This window comes from Anser brachyrhynchus, assembly GCF_964034855.1.
Source record: "Anser brachyrhynchus genome assembly, chromosome: 7".
Taxonomy (NCBI): domain Eukaryota; kingdom Metazoa; phylum Chordata; class Aves; order Anseriformes; family Anatidae; genus Anser; species Anser brachyrhynchus.
Window position 1 is genome coordinate 21,487,115 of NC_137701.1, and position 27,181 is coordinate 21,514,295.

The following is a 27,181-nucleotide window of genomic DNA, read 5'->3' on the forward strand; positions in this document are numbered from 1 at the left end:
GCCCTCTGTTAGTTACCTGACTGTTGAGGCCCTGGCTGTATTACAGAGAAGTGCCTTACCTCCAGCTCTGCAGTGTTTACGTGGTGGCAGTATAGATGATTTCTTGTTCATATTCATTATGCTTGGGCAGTTGACCAAATAACTGATAGGCACTGACAGATATTGACCCAATAAACAAAGTAACAGAGAATAACTTGACACAATGAGAACTAGTAGTTTAATCTTTTAGGCAGAACAATTACAAGGAGGTAATTTTTAATCTAGAGGTCAACCCTGCTAGTGGAATGAAGCAGTAACCATGCAGGCTACAGACAGCCTCACAGAGTTATTTGCTATCTACTTGTCAAGCATTTTTAAGTCCACCTGCACATGCAAAAGTAAAGGAGGGGGGAGAAAGTCTTATGCTTGTATTTGTGAGAAGGATGGAGTAGTTAAGAAAGGAAGAAGGAAAGTAGTTTTCTACATTAAAAACTCCTGGTTGAAGGAAAAAACTCATGAGTGCCTGTTTCTTGCAGCGGGGAGGACATGCTCAAGTCAGCAGTTCACGTGTTCAAATGGACAGTGTATCCCGAGTGCATACAGGTGTGATCGAGTAAAGGACTGCACTGATGGAACAGATGAAAGAGACTGCCGTGAGTCTTAACCCTTACCACTATATCTAGTTTCATCTCATCTCTCTGTGGCATTTTAATCAATTTGTAAGATTAAAGGGCTTGTTGATGGACAGGATGCCCACAATATGCTTCTTGTTATGAGAGTTTCATTGCAAATTCTTTTGTGTATTAGAGCTGATATTCTGATACAGGTTCATTATTGCAGTACTCAAATGCAAACTGCTACCATGGGGTCAAGATTTCTTGTTTGTCATTGTCTGAAAAATAATAAATAATTGCATTGGAGAAAAACAACCATGTTTAAATGGCTTAAAGCCTTAGGAACCTCAGAGATAATTATGAATTTTTTTTTCATATTCTGTTTGTATACCCTTTACTGAAATCAGTGGTAACTATAACCTGTACAGAAAAGAAGAATTTGATCCCAAATAATTTATTTGAAGGAATTAACCCTTTAAAAAGCATTTGTTTTCAAAAACTGTAGTTTCTCATGGAAATGAAGTAGCATTGGATCGTACTGCATTCAGAAAAGCTGTTTATATTGTGCCAATAAAACAAAGGTGGACAAGTATTTTTTTCTAGTCTAACTTCCACAGAGTTGAGGCTGCCTGACTGTCTGGTTACAGCCTCCCTAGATCCTAGCCTAGATTGAGTACCGATGAAGAAGACAGCTGGCGACAGAATCGAGGTTATGTTTTTCAGAGATGCTTTTGCCTAATAGCTATGCAAGAGTGTGTGTAACAGCATGTCTGTTCATTGTTGGTATTGAGGAAAATCTTTACATGTCATTCATATCAGCTGTTAGAACTTAGTATGCCTCTGAGAAAAAGGCCAAACTCTAAACTTTGATCAGAAGCAGACTGGAAGCATATCTAGGGGGGAAAAAATAGAGGTTAGCATAATAAAGAATAGTTAAAGAAGCAAGAAACGAGTTGTTGTTAATGGTTCCACTTTGAGAAATAAGGGCATATGTGCATGCCATGTAAAGGAAAACTGGTATATTACATGGTTAGCCAACTGCTAGTGCATTTTATCCCTGACCCAAAAGTGGCTAAAAATGTGTGCTCTTTAAAGAGAAAGGTGTTTTAGAACTAAATGATACTTTGGAATAAAAGGTTGCTGAGACAGCCAGCTTGGAACTTTTCCATTAGACAGACCCACAGCCAATTTTTAAGTCAGCAACACAAGTGGCTAAATGCCAAGATGCAAAGTACCCCATATCATTGCTGGAAGAATATCTTCTGTAGCTTGGCATTTCTCTCTTAAATTTCAGAGACAAAGAGATTCATAACTTAATTTAGCAAACGTATTACATGTGAAAAAAATTTCTTGAAGATATTTGTTTGAAAAAAGTATTATCTATGAACTGAAAAAGAGGAACTGCTCAGCACCTCTGAAAAGTCTGTAAGTGGTCTGTGAATAAGATATGAAATAGCCAAATGCAATGATTATTATAAAGCAGTAAATCTGTGACAGACTGGGAGAGGAGTCCTAAAGACAATGTCAGAATTCTTTCTTTGGACTAGGAGCCACATTAACACGTGAAAATTGGACTGCACATTTTATTTCATACTTAACATTCTCAGCTAAATAATTAAAAAGGCAGTTTGGAAAGGAGTCTCTAGATACCTTAACAGTGGTGCTCTGCTGCTGTGTGCTCCAGTCACTGCTGCATCAGACAGTAGGCCCCGTGACTGTTGTGAAGGCAGAATAGTTAGCCCCAGGGAGAGGAACTGCCTCATATCAGTCAGCGGCCACTACTCTGTTTTATTAGAATATGTGTTGACAGTCCCTCTGAGACAGAAGAATGACTGTGACTTGGAACATTAAAAGTTGCAGTGTTGGACTAGTCTAAAGAAATGTGGTGGTGCTGAAGACAGGTAAGTCAGGAAGACTGAAATGACAAGCCCCATCTTTGCAAGGTCTGACACTTTAAATAGAAGCCATAAGACAAAATGAATTGTTTGGTAGCTTTATGATTAGCTATACAATAGGAATCAGTTTAGGTATTAGATTTTATTGTTTTAAAGCAGGCTTCAGGAGTTGCTTTGAACGTTAATTTTTCCCACTGTTACTATCCATCTCCCTTTCTACCCTATTTGATATAAACAAATATAAGAGAAGTATAACTGTTTTTCTCTCTTCCTTTGTCACTACTTTTCCCTTATCACATGATTTAATAAATAAAAACAAAACATCCAGGAACTATGGAAGAAAAAGAGCTATTTAAAATGGATCCTGTTATTTTACGGAGCATCGCAGAATGCAAACTTACGTCTGTTTACTTATGCCTTGCGCTCATTGGTCTTTCTGGAAGCAAATTTAAATTGTAAAGAAGATAAAATTTTATTGCTGAATAAGTTACATTATTTAAGAAACTAGTCAATTGCAAAATGTCACCAGTATGAAGTAACTCAACAATTAAACAAGTAATAAAACAGAACAAGGGAATTCAGAGCCTTAGTCCATTTTACTGCTAATGGGATTAACAGGAAGGGAAAACTACCCATGCAGAGGCTAAGATAAACATCAGAACAATGTTTCAGCTATGGGTCATGTAATTAGTGCATTGAACCTGTTTCAATTTCATAAAATGATTTTTTTTTTTTAATTTCTGTTAAATATGCATATCAGGTTGTTTTTCCAGCTGTCTTAGTAGTCAGCAGCTAGCAAATACTTCCATTTTAAAACTTCAACAATGCCGAATGAAGTGACAGGCTATTTAGGGTCACAAATACTTCTTTGTAGTAAGTTGCCAATACTGGCATCACTTTACTGTATTGTATTCTTAATTTCTTTCAGTTAGAGGTAGAATTTTCTCTCCTGCCTCAGCTTTGCAGTTGAAAAATGAAAATCCCAGCCATGTCCACTTTTGGTCTGTGGTGACTGACAGAATACAGCTCTGAATTCACTTCCTGGATACAGCCTTGGTGGCTGAGCACTGTGCTGAGCCCAATAGGGAGAAAGGGGAAGTTTTTTAGTGATGTATGTGTTGAGGTTGATGGGCTGAGTGCTGGGCCAGAAGCTCTAGATTTTTGCTTCTAATTTGGATGTTGAATTGCTGCCATGGGTCAACTGCCTAACCTGTTAATTCCTGCCTCTTGTTTCCTGCACTCAGTAGCTGTTGTGGTCAGGAAGTGGGCAGTCAGGTCTGGGATGGATTTGCAGAGATAGGGGTGAAGGTGAACAAAGATCAAGAACTGAAGAGATCATAAGGGATGTAGTCCAAACAGGAAGAAAAGGACTGTGGTCAGAGGCTAATGTTCTTAAGTTGGACAGATTGTATATAACAGCTCCAGGATAAGGCAAAAATTCAGGCTGAAGGAAATGTCTGCACCAGGGAGAGTTTGGGTAAGGGAAGAAGCAAAACTGAAGCAAGGTAAGAAGGCAGCAAAAGGTTATAGTGGCAGGCATCAAAATCAGGAATTAAGGCTAGGGACAAGGTTCTGGTTGGTCTGACAGCCCTCAAAGCATCACTGCTATGAAGTCTGCCTGACACCATGTGGCTCAAAGGAGTCTTGGGCTTGAGATAAGTCCTTCTCCTAGTGTCTGTTAGCTCTCTGGGCAATGATATGCCCACTGTGAGATGGTGACTCGTGGCAGTGAGTCAAAGAGTTTTAATTAGTTTAGTTTTGTAAAATGTTCAGAAGCTTTGCTGTGATTAAAAAAAAAAAAGACACCTGGAAGTAGGAAGTTGCCTTTTTATTTTCCTTTATCCTTCTTGGAACATGGATTGGATTTACATAAGGTTATACTTCCTGTATACTTCCTACATCTCTGTGTGACAGAGATGGGTGTCTGCTGAATCCAATACCAATTGCAGCCGTTTCCTGTTACTGTTTTTGCATGGATGTATTTCCAGCTTGCAGAACAAAAGTGTTAGGCAGAGAGCAAAGTAATAGAGCTTTGCAGTTCCTGTGACATGGCTTTCAAGCATCTTCCACATGCCATTTAAATGTGTTTGCAACTGTTGCCCCAGACCAGGTTGTGGGTTACAAGGAGCAAGGTGTCTTATCTGTCATTTGTGCTGGCATCTACTAGTTGATCATATTTTGTGCTGAAGTGCTGGCATATTATGGGGAGAGACTGCAGAGGAGTATTTTGGCTAAGAAAAAGAGATGTCTCAGAAGAAGAGGAGAGAGAGAAGAGCTCACATTCTGCCTGCACACTGGAATGAATGTAGTTGGGTTTCTCCCTGTTTCCACAAAGCTTGTATTATCTTCTAGGAACGGTGATCTCGAGGAAAAGATCTCCTCTTTTCAGTTTTCTTTAATAAGCCACAGGTTCTTGGAAGGAGAAGACAAATGAAACAGTGTTCACATGAAATGGAGGCTCTTCGCAATTAAGACATGGTGAAAGAAAATGCTGTATTTTCCTGTCAGTCCCTTCACTTTTCATCCTAACTCCATCTTTAGTCTTATGCTGCAGTCTCTTTTCCACTCGCCACTCTTGTACAGCTGTATTCTGACTTCTGTAGATGCAAACTACCTACCTTGTCCCTCTTTTAACTGAGAACCTTATCCATCCTTTTCAACTCTTTCTAATGCACCTGTCAAAAAAAGCTACGTATCAGAGTCCCTGGAAGAGAACCCTTCCTTTGGCTTTTTTTGTAGTTCCAGGCCATGCACAGAGGTCTGACACTTTCTCCATGTGTACCTTAAAGCAGAGACAGTATGACCAGCTTCTCTGATGAGCACCACTTCTTGTATAGCTTATGTTTTTTTTTTTAATACCCAAATATACTGCTTTGGGATGAGGTGTTCATAGACAAATCTTACTTTTTTAAAAAAAGTCAAATAAGACTACAAGATGTTTATTTTGCAAGCCCTAAATGCAGTGAATAATATAAGAACTTCCCACCTCAATTCAAAATGTCACAATGCTCACTTTCAAGATTTTCTTTGCTGGAGGGCTTATCGTTAAGCTAGATTGTATAAGTATTCCAGTTTAGGGCGCTCTTTCCCCTTCTAACTCCCTTTGCCAATGTCCAGATTCTTTTCCTTTTTAGAATTTTCCTTTTAGTGATATGGAGTAGAAAACTCAGCTCACTAACATTTTCTTAATTTTGGAGAGAAAGACAGAGTTTCTCAAGTCTTGTTCATTAGCACCTGTAAAGAACAGGCAACTTTCCCGTTTTGGGCTCCCCCGGTATAATAAGAGACACAAGGGAGTGTTTAGGGCACGTGTTGACATTGTCCATGCAAGGTGTTGGAATGGAAGCTCAGGGAACTAGCAACAGAAGGCCACAGGTAGGAACGCAGCAGCTACCTTTCTTGGACTAGCCACTTGCTGTCCCTACCTGCCAGTTGCTGACTTACATTAAGTGTGGTGAAAGTGAATGAAATGGAAATGAATCTATCAGGGAGGCAGTTGGGTTAGATCTGTTCTAGTGGACATCAACACAGCTGTTTATGTTCTCACATTGAGAACTTAACACTTAAAATCATGTAAGCCTCATCCATAGGTGACTGAAGTTTAGTGGGAATGTGATGATATGTAGCAGAAGTGAGCTAAACAGTTTGCGACTGCCTGGAAAAATTGCAGCTTTTCTGCGTTCTGCAGAAGTAGTTTAAGATCCATGTTTTGAATTTCAAGAGTATGAATTAAAACGTGCCTAAGCGAGAGCCTGCTCTGTCTACGTTATTGATATTTATGGAGGTAAAATGGAATAAGAATTCAAACTGAAAAACTAAAAGGTGCAAAATGAAATTTGATTATTCTGTTTTTTGAGTTCATTTATCTTGCTATATTATCCCTCCACACAGAGGAAAATGTTCAATAAATCCCACTTCTGAAAATAGCAATTATTTGCTTTTACCAGTTGCCTGAAATAAGTAACTTTTGTCTATGTAGCAATATCCTCTCCTACTCAGCATTAGTACTGCATGTGCTTAATTGGTTGGGTAGTTCCATTGAACTCACTGCTCATATGTATAAATGTTTTCAGAATTGATTTAAAGTTCTCTGAAATAATCGCATGGATTGTAGGCCATCTACTTAAGTACAACATCCAGAAAATGAAAAATCATTAGTTCTGTAGATTTTTGTTTGTTTGTTTTGGGAAGGGGAAAATGAGTAATAAAAAACAGTGACCCCAAAGTGGATCGTGGACTTTGGAGTTTAACGTCCTTGGTTTAATTAGAACAAAAGCTTAAAATTGTGAAGTCTTTGGGTGTGAAAGCTTGCAAAATTCTAAGAGGATCTAGGGACTGTAAACCTCAGGAACTTCTTTTCTACCTAAACACGTTTATTAAAATGAATAAAATGTAAAACTGAAATAGTAGAAAATAAAAAATGTTCACTGCTTGCTCTCCTTTCATATTGCATCATCTTCTGTCATATTATAAACTCTTTGGATTGCAAATATTTTTGAGTTGCAGGAGAGCATCTGATTTTTCCCTCATTTTTTTGTAAGGAATTTTAGTAACTACATAGAGGATATTGTTAAATAGCTGTTAGAGGAGACATATATTAGATAAATGGATTGTTTTTCAGTAGTAGTAGTATAGCAAGTTGTATATTCCTGGTTTGTTTTCCAATAAATCAGGATATTCTAGTGGATATCTGGATATGTATGACTCATAGTCTATAGTCTAATATCCATGCTAATACCAAGGGATTTCTTATTGTAGGCTACCCAAGATGTGAGCAGTTATCCTGTGCAAATGGAGCATGTTTTAATGCAAGCCAACGATGTGATGGCAAAGTTGATTGCAGAGATTCTTCTGATGAAACAAACTGCAGTAAGTACCACATGCAGCGAGATCCCAAACAAATTAACTTTAAAAGATGGTCAATAAAGTATAAGATCTGTGATTTTTCTGACAGATTTCCTGTATGTTTTTCTGTGCTAAAATCTCTTTCAGCACATGGATGTGCCAGTACGCAGTTTCAGTGTGCTAATGGAGAATGTATCCCACGAGCCTTTATCTGTGACCATGATGATGACTGTGGAGACAGGAGTGATGAAAATTCTTGCAGTATGAGGGTTTTTATTTGCTTTTTTTTTTCCTTCTCTTTCTTTAAATTCTTTACCCCGAACTGGTTCAAGTGCACAGCACATAACAAAAAACAGATTGCTCGGCTATCTGGCCATCAGAAGCTAGTCACTGTTTTACATAGTATTTTTTTTTTTTTTTTTAGCAATAGCAGTGCTGCTTCAATAAACTTTTTCCAGGCTGACTTTGCTGCATAAGCGTCTTACTAAGCAGTAACTATTTGAATGTGCTGGATTCAGTGACAGCTTGCTTCTTGATGTTCTTGTCATTTTCTTTAGTTTAATATGATCCAAAGGTATTTTTTTTTTTGGTCCAAATTGGTTTGGTTCCTTTTTGCATTTTTATTTTCTGATAGATGGAATGGATCTTCTAGAATTATTCCCACTGACCATAATGTACAACTCTACAGACTTGTAGCTGTACAGCTAGTTATCTTTTAGATGTTCATGTCAGGTCTTTAATTGACAGTTCTTTCTGGAAATTTCCTGCTTATTCCATTCTTCATGATCAGGTATTCCAGGGTATTGCATCTCCAACCAACATCATCAATACAAAGCTGTCACTTGTCTGATCTAAGTGTTTACAGAGGTCCCCCACTGATTATAGGGTCCGAGTTAATTTTATCTTGTGTATTGTTGGAAGGCCATGTGTTGCCATTTAGTTTCTCTAATCTACCAAGGACCTAACACCAGCATGACTTCTTTCCCCTAGGATATTTCTCTGTTATCTCTTTGGCAATGTCTGTCCTTTGGAGGACCCATAAATGTCTATGAATTCTTACCAGGGAATGCTTAACAACCATGGAGGGCTTAGACATTACTGTACATAAATGTTTGTGTTTTTTACTCTTTTTCTCTGAGTACAAGGCGTACAAATATCTTTACCCCTGTTACCTTGAGCATCATCTCCTTGTTATGTCCACCTTTAAGAATCTTGGTAATAATGTCTTGTACATCTACTTGCACAATTAGTTGAGAAATTTAGCCTATCTTCTCATTTCTGTAATAAAAACCACCAGTATTATTTTAAAATAAAATTCAAACCTGAAACCAGAGCAAAACAACACTGTTTACAATATATATGAGATATGGAACTAGCTCAGTTTTACAGGAGAGATTATAAATGATTATTCATTTACCAGACCAAAGTAGTATTTTGAGCATTTTGTAACTTAGAGTACATGGATTTACTGGTGTTCCTTTCCTTAGCTTATGCAACTTGCAGAGGCAACTTCTTCACTTGTCCAAGTGGCCGCTGCATTCATCAGAGCTGGATATGTGATGGAGATGATGATTGTGAAGATAATGAAGATGAAAGAGGATGTGGTATGTATTAATGCTAATTTCTAATGATGATGTGTTCCGAGAAAGTCCTCACTAAGCTAATTCTGTGGAATATTGACTGATCAAGATGTTTTGAAATTGTTTTCATTCTGTGAAAACCTTCGAATTCCATCTTTACCATTTTTTTTTTTAAACTTATGCAATATTTAGTATGTTGTAGTGTATGTGATAATTATTGCTGTAATACTAAATATGATGCAAACTAAGTTTATCATATAGCAACAGCAGCTTATTCTTGCTTGGCTTTTGAAGTCAATGTTCTTTTGTTGATTTCTATAGGTGGAAGGTAAGTCTTCACAGAAAGTGATAATTTTCACTGTAGTAAGTAAAATGGGCTTTTCAAGAATTGCTTAGCTTTTTTTTTCACGAACTTTCTAGGAATAGTTACTTTGTAATAGAAGAAGAGCTGAACTTCCTTGATTCTTCCTTCTGTATGCAAACTATTCAGATTTTACCTTCAAAACATAATTATAGGCATGTACATGTAGTCAGAATTTTTTCCAGTATACTGTTTGCAGCGTGTTTTTTTTTTCCTGTGCAAATTTTTAGGTTATTGATTAGAGAGACATAAGGCTTCTATTAACCAAAAAAAAAAAAAGGTTGATAATGAGAATAACTCAGTTCCTTCCAAGATCTGTCGTGCAAGAAACAGAAATTTGAATGAATAAAAGTGTGGGTGTTTTTTCTCTTTCATTGGCCTTTTCTATGATAAGCATTCTCCACTTCATCTAGACAGCCTTTGTATGTTTTTAGACCACAAAACCGTGTTTCCATTTCTGGTGTACCAGTTACTCTAAAGCTGAATTCTTTTACTTCTTCTAAACACCACATAAAATGAAAAGAATTCATATGTCTGCACAAGGATTGTTTGCATTGTGGTTTGAAGGTAAAAGAAAGAGCATGACAAGGAAGTATTGAAGATACTTCTTTTATAGTCTTTCCCAGCTGTGTGCAGTAATCAGAAACTGAATAATGGAGGCTTGCAATGCTTTGGGAAGGTTTTAGCAAAGAAACTTCAAGTATTATTTGAAACATATTCCTCAATTAGACTTGTTTCTCTTCTCCACAGAAAGTGGTCATCATGAATGCTACCCAGGAGAGTGGGCCTGCCCTGGGTCAGGGCATTGCATTCCAATTGGGAAAGTGTGTGATGGAGCTGCAGACTGCCCTGGAGGAGAAGATGAAACTAACATCACTGCGGGCAGACATTGTAGTACGTATTAGAATCAAAAGCATACGTAGAACATCAGAAATGTCTGTATTGATATCTTTTTATATTCACCTTTTATCTGATAAACAAAGCAGAAATTTTGGAATCTTGCTATTTTATTGGTACTGTTGTGTCTGGATGGTCTGAAAAAGGCATACATGTTGTGAACAAATCACTCCTTTCATAAGTCTGTGCATGAAGTTTCACAGATGAGGATTTTAATTCCCTCTACATATCCTAAAATGTATTCTGGAAGGCTTGGAAAAGTGTGCTGTATGCCTTTTTAATTTAAGAATTTGTTTTTCTCTTTCTGTAAGCAAAAAGGAATGTTGAGTACTGTTTGGAACATAGGACTGAATCACTGTATTGTATGCCTTGGCTAAGTCACTTAGATTAGAGTTTTCAAAAATGTCTTTTCACCTGGGATATCTGTTTCACCGGTTGGTGGTGAACTGTTTTCTCTGTTGGGAGCAATGAACATACATAATCCCTATTGACTTCACACTTAGGAACAATGATTCACTCTGAGAATCAGGACCAGGGCATTTTAGATTTTCAATTTTTAGGAAGAGGAAAATTCCTATTAATGAAACCATGCCTTTTGGAATAGGAAGACAGGAAAAAATAATAGGAATTTAAAACTTATCATAAGAGCACCTCTTGCTTTGCTAAATGATGTAGTTGTGACATCAGATGTGGGCTGCAAAGTGAATTGTTTCACAAGAGGCATTAAGAAAAGGAAGAAGAAAAGGAAGTAGGAGGAAGTCAGCAAGTGCTCTACAATTTTAATTTGGTCACCTGTCATGGAACTGTTTATTAGTTATTAGTACAAAGAACGGGAAGAGTGATAAAGGTAAAAAGAACGAAGAGAAGAAAAAGATGAGTTTTTCCATGGACACAATCCATCCAGTATATTCTAATGTGTTGGAGTAGTAGGCATATTCTTTCTAATATAATGAAATAGGTTGTTTTTTCAGCATAAAACAGTAAATTATGAGGTTATGTGCCAATAGATGGAGCTCAAGGAGGTGTTGTTCACGAGTAGGTTTTGTGGAACCAGAGAAAGGTATGGTGTGTTGCAGATGGCTTCCCCTGTGCATCTGTTCACATGACAGTCCTACTATTGGTGTCTCTTAGAAGATCAGTTCTTATCCTTTAACCCTATTCTCAAACCCTATTATAAATGTTAGCCTACCTTCTTTCTTTCATTTCCTTGCCTGCATGTGTGTGAGCATATGGGATTTTTGTGGAACTTCAGACATCATTTCTTGTGCGTATTTGTTCCAAGAAACTGTTCCTGAAATTGTAGATTCATGATTGAAAAGGCTATAGCTTTGTGACTGTCAAGTGAGGCAAAGCTGTTCTGCTAGTTATAGCTATACTTGTATTTCTGAACTATTTCATTTCCTTTTTAGACATATCGCACTGTGCTGCTCTGAGCTGCCAGTATCGCTGTCATTCTTCTCCTTCGGGAGGGATGTGTTACTGCCCTGCGGGATATACCATAAGTAGCAATGACAGTCGTACTTGTATTGGTAAGTGAAATACAGTGATTGCAGATATCTGGTACCTCCTCACAGCTCAGTGGGAAAGTCTGGATACTGGGAAGCTGAGTTCCAAGTGGATGGTTGTACTGGCAAATAGAGAATTTCTGAAGTCAGCAAAAGAATAACTTATCTATATAGTACAACAGCTGCATGGTGACACAGAAAAAAAACAAACAACCAGATATCATAAGGATGAATTCAATAAGACTGTTAAAGTAGTGAGAGCATGATCATGTTTAAGATGATTTAATCTTGGGTGCTTCTTTCATTATCAAATTGTGTTAGAGGTCTTTTAGTGATTAGATGAGCGGAATATGTTTCTGCTCCAGAGATGCGTTGTGCTGTATGGATGGAAAATCAAGTAATGATGAAGTGTTCAGGACTTTTTGAAAGTGGATGGATGTGAAGGCAGTAGAACATTTGTACTTTAGAATGAATATGGGGCTTTGTATTTGCACTACGGAATAGCTGTATCTTCTATGACATACCAGTATAGACGTTATCTATATAAAAATTAATTTTTGCAAGAATGTAAAGGTAAGTGAAGTATTTTGGTGCTTCATTTCTGTTCTTTATCTGCTGTAAATTGGGAGCACAAACTGTTGGTGGTATAAATGATTTATCTCAGTAATTGGAAATATAGTAACTTCAGAATCATGATATTTAGCACTGCCTAATGACAAATATTTATCCAGATTCTTTTATCAGCTTTCAACCCAAGCTGTGGTGCTTGTGGTATTAAAAGTATTCCTGGTGCTCCATCTCTCATGAGATTTTTGTATTGTCAAGAATACTAGGTAGCATGGGGCTGTATGAGCTGCAGTGGCAGCATGGTTGCTCTTAATAGAAAGGAGGAGTCAATGCACTGACTCCAGGCACAAAATTATTCTTCCAGTCTAATGTGGGAAATACAGTAAGGACACATTTGCAAACCTGGTGCAGTTTAAGTGAGTCTTTTGTTGTTCTCCTTGACTACCTTGTAAACCTAGCTGTCTTGGAAATTCAGATCAATGTATTTTGGTTTGCAGAGATGCACTAATACATTTGTAGTGAAAGAAACACTTGTGATGGAGGAACAGCATAGTGTACAATTCCAGATCTTATTTTAAATCAGTCCTACCGGTTTACAGGCAGAAGAATTAAGCCATAGTATTAGCAAAGTGTATCTTCTCTTCATTTGCTTTTATCTCACTGTATACTGACGATTTTTAACATGCATGGAAGCTGGAAAGCTGCTGACAACATTTTTTCAGTACCAAAATGTACTATCTAGGAAATACTTCATTTTTACTTATGTGTCAGCAAATATTTAAAAACAGAAATTTCAGTATGAATAATATTTGAGATTTCATTTTCTCCATTTTTGGCTTAACAGTAGAATTGCCAGTTTTCAGCAATGTAGCATACTGGTAACACTGAGTTTTCAAGTGAAGGAGGTCAGGCTTTTAATGTCACAAAATCATGTGTTAAGTAGTGTTAAAAATCTCCTGGGCTCTAAATAATGGCAGATATCGTGAGACATCAGACAGTGCTCAGATCTGATTTTTTTAATTCTTTTTTTTCAAGTCATAATTATAAAAATTCATGCTTTTACAAGAAGGTTAGGCAGATACTTCACAGTTTGGAAAGTAAAAGATTCTGCAGCAACCCTGGAAATTACTTTTAGAGCATATCTGTGAGAACTTGCTGAGTTGTCCTTGCTGCAAACTCCACTTATATATTATTTTGCGTGCCAAAGTGAACTTCTTTCGTTGTACTTTTTGCTGTCTGGTTCTGGTGTGCAGCCAGCTTTTAATTGGAAACCAGACACCTGTGTTAGCATGGTACCAAGTCTGAGCTAGTAAACACTGCCTTTTAGCAGGGCTTGTGCGGTGATCTCATGCCAGTGGCCAAGTAAACTCCACAACACCACTCTTTCACTCCACCTCCTCAAAGGAAGAAGGGGGAGAGAAAATATGATTAAATTAAAAAAAAAGGGGGTGGTGGTGGTGAAATAAGGATAATTTAATCAAGGGAAAAAGAGAGAGAAAAAAAATAAGCAAAGGCTGCACAGAAGCAAGGAGAGAGAAAACAATTATTATCTGCTTCCCATCAGCAAGCAATGCTCGGCCACGTCTTGGGAATCAGGGCCTCAATAAGCATAGTGGTTGTTCGGGAGAACAGACATTTTCATAACAAGAGCCCTCCCTCCTACCTTTTTTCCAGTTTTATGGCTGAGCACGCCGTCACAGGTATGGATTATGCCTTTGGTCGGCTCTGGTTGGCTGCTCTGGCTGTGTCCCCTCCCCACCTCCTGCCCACCCCAGCCTGCTGGCCTTGGGGGGCTTGGAGAAAGTCTTGGTGCTGTGCCAGCGCTGCTGAGCAGCAGACAAAACGTTGGGGTGATGTAGGTGCTGTTCTAGCTACAATTGCAGAGCACAGCACTATGTGGGGCTGCTGTGGGGAAAGTTAACTCCATCCCAGCCAGACCCAGTACAGCTTGTTAGCTTGAGCTCAATACTACGCTCATGTTAATATATGGCTCACCTTCAGAGAAACCCAGCCAGGTGTGCATGTGTGTGTATGAAATGTAGTTGCATCTAGTGCAGCAAGAATGCTGCATAGATAACTTATGTGTTGTGGAAAATAGACAATAACATCCCTTCCCTTTCCATCATTTTTCCTCTTCACCTGGCAGTTTTTTTATTTTTTTTGGGTAGGTCACTGGGCAGCAAAACAGTTGTTCTCTTATCTAGAAGTAGAAAATTGAAGCATTTGTGAAAAAAAAAACACATACAAAACTTCTTTTCCCATGCCATCATTTTGAAAACAGATATAAAACAAGCAGAGAGGACAAACTTAAAGCTTCTCAAATACAATACCGTTCCTTTTATACAAATCATTGTTTATAAATATACCTTGTTCACTTAACAGATTTTGACGACTGCAAAATGTGGGGTGTCTGTGACCAGCTGTGTGAAGATCGTGTGGGACATCACCAGTGCCACTGTGTGGAAGGTTATTTCCTAGAGCATCATCGACACTGTAGGGCCAACACTTCGGGTTAGTATGCAGAATTGCAAGAGTCTATTGCTGTTGTTGGACTAATAAATAGAGTTTAAAATGGGGCAGCTCACATAACTATAACATACATCTGTGTTTGATGTTAACTCTGGCCTTGAGGTTTTAAGGTCAGGACAGCATTCAGAACATCAGCAGAGATCAACAAGAGACTGGCATGTATGTGCTGGCACCTGTAGACTGGTGGAGCTGGCTGCCTGAGCAGAGCTGCTTCTCCCCAGAAAGATGGCTTCTGGTCCCCAGCCCTTATTCAAAATTCATGACTTCCCCAGATCTGGGAGGTCCTTGCCAGAGCCGTACTTAATAGGTGAGTTCTTATTCCTGTGGGAGGCAGTTTCCTGACCCGCTTGCTGTGGAACTTGGTGGGAGCGAGAAATCAGGAAGCTTCATTATTTTTTAGGAGGACTGTACCATGCAGGAAAATGTTTTTGCTGAATTGTGAGTTCAAACGCAATAATGCTTGCCTCACACAGAGTGTGGTTCCCCATCAACAGTAGGCAGCTCCTCCTGGTTGTTCACCTCCTGCTCTGTTCTGAAAGCAGACCCTGGGAAGCTCTTTTTTTGTGGAGATGTAAGAGCCTGCTAGGCTTTTGTGTGAGGCAGGTGTTCCTGCCTGCAGGAATGGGAGTCACTGCTTGGCATGGCTGATTAGCAGTCTTGCTTTTCTGAAAAGCGTGAACTGCCCAGTTCCCTCCCCCTTCTTTCTTTGCAACTGCTGCAGAGCAGCCATCATTCTGCAATTTTCTAAGTATGACCTCAAAAAAGACAGAATTTTTGGAGCTAATGAAATTTGACTGTATTAAGATGTGCATATGGCAGCACAAGGAAAGATTATTCTGTTTTGAGAAAAGTTCTGTATCCTTCACAAGAAGCTTTCCATTCAAACTAGTGTGACTTCTAGGCCACTGAGTTGTTCTGAAAGTGTTGATTTTTCTATCATTATTGTGGAGTTCATACGTGCTCTAAATTGGTTTCCTTGGATTCATTTTTACTGGGAAGGGTTCTCTGTGTAAGGTGGGTAATATTTGGACTTAAATATATTCTTCTCAGACATACATTAAACATTTCAACAGACACCTACTTTGGAAATGAGCTTTCCTTCAAAGACTTACTGGAATCTCTCTTCTGCTGTAAGATATAGCAAAGATCTTCTGAGGAGATGAGGGAATAAAGAAGGTGGAAAGAGCAGTACAGAAAAAGCCTAAGGAACATGGTCTGCCTGCTAGAATTAAAGAATATCTGAATCCCGTTGGGCAGAAAAATCTTAGGAAAATTTAAACTTTGATTAAAGGAGATAGGAGAGTTGAATCTTTAGGAGTTAAGATGCACAGAAGTTTTGTAAAAGTTCTATCTGGCAGAGCTTTAAACACGTATTGCTGCCTGGTTTGCACCAAGGCTGGAAACTAAAGGCAAATCAAAGCAAATTAGTACTCACATAGAACCATCTATCCAGGATGTATATATATTACAGTATCCCTTTGCAAATAGCTCAGTTGCAGGGTAGTCATATATTTGTCACCCCTGCTTTCAGCTGGTATTGCGTCAATTATTTTTTCCAATGGCCGGGATTTGCTGATTGGAGATCTTCATGGAAGAAGTTTTCGTACTTTGGTGCAGTCGCAGAATCGTGGTGTTGCAGTTGGAGTGGACTTTCACTTTTATTTGCACAGGATCTTTTGGACTGATACAGTGCAAGATAAGGTGGGTAGAAATTTCAAGAATAATAAATTTTTGTGTATGTGGAAGTAGAGAACAGCCAGAAGCTGAATGTGTTGATAGGCTTTTATTTTTGAGAGCACAAGCTGGCCGTATTTTTGTTTTCTAACAAAAAAGCTCCTTGAAATGTTTTATGTTAATGACTGCATTTTTCAAGCTATACTATTACATGTGACATATTTAACAAAGAATCCTATTATGTGGGAATGTCTTGAGCAACTTTTAATTTTATTTGAGATGGAGTCCAAAAAACTAATTAAGAGAAATAGTAGACATTCTTTCAAAACTGAACAATTTTTTCTTGGTAATTTTTTGGAACATGATCATTTAAAATGTAAAAACTGTGTGCCTTCCAAGATGATAAAAATCAAATTTCTTCATATACTTCAAATAGCACTGTAATTGAGCTTAGATAACAAATATTGACAGTATTTTGTGTAATAAGCCAATATTTTGTTACATTTTTTTTGAAGAGGAAATATTTTAGCTTCAAGGTAGGGTATAACAGAGTAATTAAAAAAAGAAAAAAACAACAAAAAACACACAAAACAGTCTGGAGACCCTGGTGAAAGCTAGACATCACCCTTGTTCTTTCTTCTCCGTGCGTAATTTAATGAAACAAAAAAAGTCCCAGGTCAAATGCTGAAATTCCAGAATCTTCATCCACATGTTGGCTGCCATGCAGAGTAAAGAAGAATCCACGGCCTGCCTCTTGCTGACACCACGTATGCATCAGTTCGGTGTCACTGTCATTACAAACCTACCCAGAGCTGAAAAGTAGCATTTTCACTACAGTGCCAATGTTCCTTCTGTTGGAAAGCACACTGCGTGGCTTTCATGTAGGACAGGAAATGAACACACAAATTTTTACTTGTTATCAGTTCTGGCGTTTTTATTTTCACTGCAGAGAGTTCCTGTTACTGTGATTGCATTGACAGTAGCTGTGTTAAGTCAGGGTCAAATCTGAACTTTCATGAGATAGGAGATTTATGTCTGTAAAAGGTGCAAATACAAGGTAATATGTGTTTTTCCACTGCACACCCCATATGGCCACGGCTGCCTTTTTATCTGCCCCAATATTGTTCAATCTTAAGTAATTAATTAGGATTAATTATTCTAAGTAAGTCATAACTAGAGCACCCTGAAGGAAACAATGACATTAGGAATATTCTTGTATGATATGCATTTCTGTTCTTAAATTATACTTAAGTTCTAAGTATTGTTAGGGATTTATTTTACTTGTCTTTGTTTTTCTTTTCAAAGATTAAGATGAACTAAAACAGAAAATTGTGGGTTATGTATATAGTCGCCTTTATCTCATGTAGTGTACTGCCTTCTCACCTAATGCCCACAAGTTCTTCCATCAGCAAGGTTTCCCAAGAACACAATAGACAGTTAATGGTTTGCTCAGTTATCATTATTTGGACCTGAAGAATATTTAAAATGATACAATCATTTCAGCTGTTATTTTTCTTGCATATATTTACTTGTGTTAATCTGTATTTTCATACAGATACATTTCAAACTTCATGCTGTTGTTCTGAGAAAGGGATAATGATTCCTAGCTTTTCATATTACCCGGCGTTAGAATCACATGACTTCTGTGTAATAAAAAATTATTGCATTTATGTTGCTCACTTCATGTAGTTCTGAGCTTGCTTGTAAGATACTACTTCTACTTGGAGCATGATGCTGTTAAAATGAGCTTTAAATAAAAGAGAAACATAAGCAATGCTGAGCCTTCTTTCTGTCTGGATAGAGCCTTACTTCACTTTCTTCACTTTGCAAAGTAAATTTTCCTTGTGATTTCCCTCTAATGGTTGGTGCAGTAAGAGCTCCCCCATTGTTTCTGGTCACTCATGAGAGCTTTGCTAAAGCCTATTAATTTATTTCATTTAATGCAAATACTGTTTCTTGACAGATTCCAGGAAAGCAATGTGCACTTTCCTCATCTATTTTTTAATCCAGAAACCTACCATATTTGCTAAAGAACAAGGCTACTTTAGCTTCTTACTTTATTTTTCTGAAATGCTAGTTAAAGACAAGCTTCCTGTATTTCTTGCATTGTTTTCAAATTTTTTGCCAAAAAAAATAAAATATTAAGCTGTGCAATGGCTTAGTAAGTAATTTGGTTGTATCTAGTGGCCCATTGTGAATCTATGCTGAGTATGATGATAGATAACTCGTGATTAGCAAAACATCTTGAGTATTGATAATATTTGTATTGCTTTCAGGTTTTTTCTATTAATATTGATGGATCTGATTTCCAAGAAGTTTTAAATGTTTCAGTTGACACACCTGAAAATCTAGCAGTGGATTGGGTTAACAATAAACTGTATGTGGTTGAGACCAGTGTGAACAGAATAGATATGGTTAACTTGGATGGAACAAACCGTGTCACTCTTATTGCTGAAAATTTGGGAAATCCTAGAGGAATAGCACTTGATCCAACTGTTGGGTAAGTGATAAGGGTCAGGTAACGGTAAAATATACCAGAAATTCCTTTATTCACATGCACTAGGAGGAGAGCTAACAAACAGCTCAGGGTAGTCGTTTTAGAATCTTATCTAAAATCATTTAAACATTTACGTTCTATCCTAAACTATTCTACATTACTGTGGGAGAGCTGTACACGGCTTTTATTCCCATTGTGTGGTGTCTGTTTTATTGCTTGAGCTGTATGTGCACGAGCACATATCTGAAATGTATCTGTATATGTACAGATATGTTTTCAGACATATGTATCTGTCTGAAAACAGACAGACTGTGGAGTTGCGTCCAAGACTAGAAGTTATCCGTGAGGATTTCTGTTACCATCCCCAGATCTCCTACTATCTGAAATAAAGTGGTGGGGTGAAGCTGGGGAAGCTAGTGTCTCCCAGCCCAATAGGCTTCAGAAATGTATGTGAGCTGTGGAAACTTAGATCTTCAGAGAACGGCAGGAGGAGCTTTGTGCAGTTTACAGTGATGGATGCTGCTTTCACGATGCGTGGATTTGTCACTGGTTTATTCTGGCAGCACACTTAAGTTTGTATTTTACAAAGAATACTCAGTATTTCTGAGGTCTTTTGGGTGAAAGCATGTTTCTTTCTGGATTCATTCTATAAAAGAAAATGCAGATCACTTCTTGGGCAGGATGCATGAAGTGTGTTTTCAATGTATGCTGAGAATTAAGCTCTGGTCTGAAAGACTGCTGGTTTTAAATGATGACATAGTTTTGAAATACCGTGTAAAATGTTGCTTTTTTGGGGTGAAATCTCACTGAAACATGAGACTTTTTTTTTTCTTTATAGTTATTTATTTTTCTCGGACTGGGATAGTCTGTCTGGTGATCCTAAAGTGGAAAGGGCCTTCATGGATGGCACAAACCGCCAGGATTTGATAAAAACAAAGCTAGGCTGGCCTGCTGGAATAACTCTGGATATTGTATCAAAAAGGCTTTACTGGGTTGACAGCCGGTTTGATTACATTGAGACTGTAACTTATGATGGGCTTCAAAGGTAGGAGAAATATTATTCCTTGGAGGTTACAGATATACTGATTATTTTGTATCAAGGTCAAAGATAAATTTGTCTAACAAAATGGGATTCATAAAGGATGAAAATTACAACATAATGAATGTGATGTACCTTGATAATCTATACTGTCATACTACTTCTGGAAAATCCCAGTTCCTTCATCATCCTTTGTCTTGTTTCTACATTGAATACCTGCTTACACTTTTTTATAATCATAGAATCATGGAATATCCCGAGTTGGAAGGGACCCATAAGGATCATCAAGTCCAACTCCTGGCACCAACCACACGGGTCTGCCCAAAAGTTTAGACCATGTGACTAAGTGCACAGTCCAATCTCTTCTTAAATTCAGACAGGCTTGGTGCAGTGACTGCTTCACTAGGGAGCCTGTTCCAGTGTGCAGCCACCCTCTCAGTGAAGAACCTCTTCCTGATGTCCAGCCTAAACTTCCCCTGCCTCAGCGCAGTACCTATAATGTACTCTTATAGCTCACCACTATAGTACACATTTTGATAGTGTCTGCATTTTATTATTTTTGAATACTATACGTTGTCTTAGACCATCCTATCTTTGCATCTTTTTCACAAATGAATTTATTTAAACTATTGATCTCCAAAGCACCAGTTGGTGTAATGGGTATTAAGTGCATTGGGTTTTGATCTTTTTACACTTGATATATCTTTGTTGTCAGAAATTACATCCTCACTCACCTTATTGTGATGCTGTGGAAAATATATCAGCATGCAAGAAAGGAGCCTTTGAGTTTTTGTCGGACTGTGCCTTAAAGTATAGTGTTTAGAAGCCTGCTTATCTCTGTATCTGTGATAGGTCTCTGTTACTCAAATACAAGACAAAATTGTTCACTTTCAACATACCTCTTACATAGTGACTTCAAAAGCAGTCCTCTGCTCAGCTGACAGGCTTATTGCTCAATGTGTTCTTTCACTTGCAAAATTCTAAAAATAACACTGATATCTTTGATCTGCTCCTTTATCTGTATTTTTTTCAAGGCTGTTTTCAGGGTTTAATAAGGCAAGAAAGTGTTTAGTAAAATCTCTGGTTTTTGGAGATAAAAACTTATCGCTAACAGCAACACCAAAAATCATGTAAATGTTGTGCAAGTGGGAAGAGAAGATGTCCTAGTCAGCAAACAATGTTAAAATACAGATTACTGTCTAATTAATTACATTTCTCATGCCTACAGCTTGAACCTAAATCGCCCTGAAAACCGTTAGAGTAGAACTGTAGAAATCATCTAATTTGTAGATCTTCCTTCAAGACTCTATGAAAATAATATTGTAGTGTTGTTATGTATTGTTTTGAGGGCTTAAATCTCTCTCTCTCCCCCTAATATTTATCCAGAAAAATATTGTTCCAATGTCTTGCAAAGAATAGACACAATCTCTTCAGTTTTGCATGGGTGGTTAATTCAGGCCCCATTTCCACAAATCTCTTTTTTATTTTTATTTATTTTTTATTTTTTTACTGCCTACACTGGATTTTATTTTTGGCCAGTGGCTGTTGCAGCCCTAATATTTTTATGTTCAAGGCTTCTTGAATATTTTAAAATGGTGCAGGTATCCTTCCATTTCCTCTGTTAGCTGCTTTCTAATTCTCTCAGTATTTATGAATCTTTTGTTGTGTTTTTGATCATTCATTGTTTTCCTGGAAGTGGCTGACATTTTTCATCTCCCTGTTTTCACTTTTCTATGTTTTATGCTTATGTATCCTGTATGTTTAACTTCATGTCTTTGGTTCATTTGTTCCTTTTTGTCTGTATTTTGGCTGCTTCTATGTCTAGAGAAGTAAAAGCTAGTGAATAAATTAATAATGCTGTGCTTTTTGATCTATTAAGAGAAGTTATTTTCTAGATAATATTTCGTAATTAATTAAAAATAAATCTTTATAACAGGAGAACAATAGCTCATGGAGGCTCAATAATTCCTCATCCGTATGGAATCACTTTATTTGAACACAATGTTTATTTCACTGATTGGACCAAAATGGCAGTGGTGAAAGCTAACAAGTTTTCAGAATCAAACCCTCAAGTGATCTACCAGTCTTCACTGAGACCTTATGGAGTGACAGTTTACCATGCTGCCAGGCAGCCATATGGTAAGACAGTGACTAGCTGATTAATAGAGATTTAGGAATTATCTTACCAAAAGATGCTAAAAATTATGGAAGACTTTTATTTTGCCGTAAAGAACAAATAATTATAACACACAAATTTTTAGGACTGGTCTTTACCATGCAGTGCTTTCATCCAGGTCTTCTAGCTAATGACATGTCAAATGCAACATTTAAAAGTGGGGCTTACAAAACATGTTGATATTTGGAAGAAACAAACTTGTGCTCATTGAACAGTTTTGGCATTTGGGACTTTTCTTCCTCAACACCACAATAAGGGTGAAGCTGGAAAATGCTACCAGTGTGAATGAGCTTTGTGAGAAATATTTATAAAGTAGATTTATATGTGGAAATTACCACCTTAATGGTGGCCTCAGTGCTGTGTGCTGAGCATATCTGTACAGAGCTGAATACCTTGAATGCTGGTTAGCTCTGGTGGGTCTTGAGTTCATTCCTGGATGGAACTGTTGTTGTATGATTTCCATGTGATACAATTCCCACAGAGTCCACATGATTTATTGTGGATGATGGAAAAATCCTGAAAAATCAAAATTATGATTAAAAAAAAAAATGCCATTAGGCTTACAGCTGAAGTTATAATCCTACCTATATTATTTTCCAGTAAGAAATCCTTGTGGAAATAATAATGGAGGATGCGAACAGATCTGTGTTCTCAGCCACAAAACAGATAACGATGGACTAGGTTATCGCTGTAGATGTATACTGGGCTTTGACCTCCATGTAGATGGACAGCACTGTGTTGGTAAGAAAATGCCTTATGATTGCTGGAAATGGTAATGTTCCATTAACTGTAGAGATGTTTCTGGAACCTCTCTTCTGTAGCACTGTGAGTTCAGTATGTAAAGGACTTCATGTTTTTCTATCACAACTCTTGTTACAGCTTTAAATGTAATAATTTCTGCTGATGTTCACTTCAAGCCGCAATGACTTTAACTCATGTTCTGTAGCATTTTAAGAGAGTTTGTTATGGATTGTGTGTGTAATTAAGCTCTTTGCCCTGTAATCAACCATGGATGCTTGCTAATATGCAGATTTTGCATTATTTTTAACATTTCGAACTGCTCGCTTATAGTATTGCACAAATCAAGTTGGTCTTCCTTTGAACAAGTATGACAAAAATAAGAAATTCAGGCTTGGGGTTGTGGGCTTCCATGAGGAATCCTCTGCTCTCTGGGTAGAGAATTGTCACTGGGAGGTTTGCCATGTGCAGCTATCGGCAAATTAAGCCAGATATCTTGTCTGCAGTTCTACTATTTAACCATGCACTTGTACTTCTAGGTACTCGGATATGGTCTGGCAGTAAGGTGGCTCCACAAAACCTTTAAGTTATTTTTATGTAGATCACTGTAAAGAGATCAACATAGAAGATCTCTGCATCCATAGGGATAATGTTTTCTATGAAGGTATATCAGGACCACAGTAACAACACAAGAGGAAGACCTGGCTACATCACCTAATATTCTGGATTGGTTTTGTTTTTCTTATTCTATTTTATTTTTCATGTCTGTGTATATTTAAATTCATATTGTCTCATGTTTTCTTCTTCCATTTCTGGGTTAGTAGTGCTGCCAAAGGAAAACAAAGCTTTGCAATTAATGCTCAGTTGTCTCACCCAGTAGGTAAAGACTGTGTCTGATCTTTCCTTTTGCAGCTGTGCGGCAGTTCCTGCTGTTTTCATCCCAGCTAGCAGTGCGGGGGATCCCGTTCAATCTGTCTAGCCAGGAAGATGTGATCATACCTGTAACAGGAAGCCCGTCGTATTTTGTTGGAATTGACTTCTATGCTCAGGATGACACCATTTTTTTTTCAGACACAAGTAAAGACATGATCTATAAACAGAAAACTGATGGTTCAGGTGAGAAGCATTCTTTAGAAATGAAGAGTAATTGTGGTATGAAGAGTAGAATGTATATTCCAAAAAAGCAGCACAAAAAGTCTCATTGTGAGATATACAGAAAAGTCTGTGTCACCTCAGTAATCTGTAAAATGTTTGTTAAAACCGTTTGTTCAACTCGTATTAAGCTCGTGAAAGTAGTTAGTCAAAAATTGTCTCCTGTTCTCTGACAAACTTGATGAATGTGATTTGGAATGAACTATTTGTAGCACTTGTTACAAATTGTATTTGTTATCATCCGTCTGTTTATGTATGAGACTGAGTTTCTCTCTTTTATTTCCCTATCTGGAGAACAGGTTGCTTGTCATAATTCTGCAATACAGAAAAAGAACACTATGTTTGTGAGATTTTGGGAGTCCTATTTGTGGTAGTGTGAAGAGTCTATCTAATTTGTAATAATGATCAAAGGTATATTAAGTCACATGTAGCCTTCTGAACTTGCTTGATGTCTTAGATCAGAGTAATGGTAGACCACAGCTGACAATCGCTATGGAAAGAATAGGTAGGTCTGGTTGTTGAGTAAGATGTAACTAGAGGGACCGAACAATGTCATGGCCTTACTGACCTTCATTCATGAAACTCCTTCCAGTAGAAGCTTGTTTTTTCTCGTCTTGGCTAGTCGTTACTTCTCTTTTGGGTTTGTGCTTCCTAAGCATTATCACTCCTTCACCTGGAGCAAAGGGCACACCCCTACACGCACACTTTGTTATTGTCTTTATATTAAGTAGCACAGAAGTAGCATTTTTACCAGAGAGAAGCACTAGTTTTGTGAACAGAATAACACATTCAGGTTATTTCCTCTGTTCCTAAATATGTACAGTGATTGAGTGTGTTGTAAATTTTAGGAAGAGAAATTCTGACAGCTAATAGAGTGGAAAGTGTTGAAGATTTGGCCTTTGACTGGATCTCAAAGAATCTATACTGGACAGACCCTCGGTACAGAAGCATAAGTGTGATGAGGCTGGCAGATAAATCTAGAAGAGCTATTGTTCAGAATTTAAATAATCCTCGATCAATAGTGGTTCATCCTGTTATTGGGTAAATTATCTTTGATTCTCACTTGAAACTATATGAGCAAGCTAACCTATTTTGTTCACTACCCTATAACGTTATTTAACACTAGCGTTAACTTTGACTGTAGGCAAAAGGATCAGGAAAATATTCTTAGTAATATTTGCACTTATTTGCAAATATTACCTGGAGGATGCATTTTTGCTTGGGTCTTCCTCCCTGATGATAGTTAATTGAAATCTGTAACAATTTGAACAGATATGTACATTTCCTATCAAAAGGAACAAACCACTTCAGAAGATGTTGAAAATCGTTGTCCACAAGATAAATATTAATTGTCAGTACCACTACCAGTTGAGGAGGGGAGACGGGGTCAACAAAAAGTTGTATTGTTTTTAAGGTATGTGAATATGTGGTACAAATAAGAATGTCAGTGTTGTTCAAATATTTGCTCTGTTTAAGTACATTATATAAGTGGGCTTATATGTCATCTACTGTGTCTTCTTATGTGTCCTTTTAGGTATATATTCTGGACAGATTGGTTCCGTCCTGCTAAAATCATGAGGGCCTGGAGTGATGGATCCCATGCCTTGTCAATTGTGAATACAACACTAGGCTGGCCTAATGGCCTAGCAATTGACTGGAGGTAAGAGCAATACAGTTGTGTAAATTGTGTGCACTGGCACTTTCTTGTTGAAGATATATTTTTTTTTCCAACTTGTTAGAAAGCCTGTGAAATGCAAGATATTTTCAGACAACACCCTTCCTTTCCTCCACCAATAACCTCTTGACAGATTTAGTATTGTTAATAGAGAAAATGTTAGTTCTTCCTAATAACATCTTTTTTCATTGCTTTTACATATGACATTTTCATTACTTTTAGTTCTCTAAGGCTGTACTGGGTGGATGCCTTTTTTGATAAAATTGAGCACAGTACCTTTGATGGGCTGGACAGACGGACTCTTGAACGTATTACTCAGATGACTCACCCATTTGGCCTTACTATTTTTGGAGGTAAGTCTGAGATTGAAAAATATTATCTATTAATATCAAAGAATTTTGTTCATATGATGATATGTGAGATAAAAAAAATACTGTCTTTGCAATATTGTTTTTGTACAGAAAGCTGATGAAAGCTTCTGTAAAAATGTATGTTTAATACTACTATTTTTTTCTAAGTCTGCTTTTATGTATATTTTTATTTAAATCATTTGAGTCAGATTAGTTAACTCAATTAGTGCAACAAAGCAGATATAATGTAGTAATTATAGCTTTCAAGTTGGGTGCTTGTGCTGGAAAGACAATGTAAACCACCTCCCTAGAGATGATGATAAATTTCGGCATTCTGTTAATTGTATGTAGAGTTGGTTGGATTTATGGTGTGTGTGAGGAGCAAATACAGCATCTGATGCCTTTTGATACTGGGCAAAAATATCTTTTAAATATTTTAATGTTTTCTAAAGAGAAGTCTTAATGAATTATTTTAAAAACTGTCTTGGAATTTGAAATGTCAGGAGAGTCTGTTATATCTGTCTGGCTCTAAGTTCTGTCTGCCTCTGACTGAAGGGACTCACTGCCTCTCAAATAAGTCCTTTAGTCTTTTTCAGGAAACAGGTGTGAAAAATTATTAAATTTACATGAAGTGCCTTGTGGTTTTATCTTGTGATGTTTGATCTTTTATGTCATTTTGCACTGTAACTGTTGTATGTTAAATGTCTTTCAAAACAGGTTATGCTTATTTCACTGATTGGAGACTTGGTGCAATAGTTCGAGTGAGAAAGTCTGATGGAGGAGAAATGACTATTATTAGGAGGGGCATTAGTAACATTATGCACGTGAAAGCATATGATGCTCATTCCCAAATAGGTGAGCTCATTTGTTGTGCAGATGAAAAATACAAAATAGGGAATAAGAGACAAAATATCAGGAAAGTAGACTTCTGTTTTCAATTTTAAAAATGGCTTTGCTGAATCACGACCATGACATGTGAGAGACCTGGCACAAGCACTTACAGTCTTAGGTTCTGTATTTCAGTGTTTTGTGACTGTATGCAGTTTTTCTCTACCATATCTATTACTGTATTTAATAACCTTGTAAAATGGAAATATGACTCCATTGT

The 27,181-nt window shown here is 37.4% G+C and overlaps 1 protein-coding gene across 1 annotated transcript in view; it reads left to right on the forward strand.

Moving 5' to 3' along the window:
- LRP2 (LDL receptor related protein 2) overlaps positions 1-27,181 on the forward strand; it is a 119,626-nt gene that overhangs the window by 22,322 nt on the left and 70,123 nt on the right. The window contains 17 exon segments of the mRNA XM_080601045.1: positions 516-632; positions 7,247-7,357; positions 7,481-7,594; positions 8,821-8,937; positions 10,025-10,168; positions 11,581-11,700; positions 14,626-14,754; positions 16,304-16,473; positions 18,723-18,946; positions 19,782-19,988; positions 21,919-22,121; positions 22,759-22,899; positions 23,809-24,012; positions 24,897-25,089; positions 25,583-25,708; positions 25,946-26,076; positions 26,791-26,928. Of these exon segments, the coding sequence (XP_080457171.1) occupies positions 516-632; positions 7,247-7,357; positions 7,481-7,594; positions 8,821-8,937; positions 10,025-10,168; positions 11,581-11,700; positions 14,626-14,754; positions 16,304-16,473; positions 18,723-18,946; positions 19,782-19,988; positions 21,919-22,121; positions 22,759-22,899; positions 23,809-24,012; positions 24,897-25,089; positions 25,583-25,708; positions 25,946-26,076; positions 26,791-26,928 (2,589 nt within the window).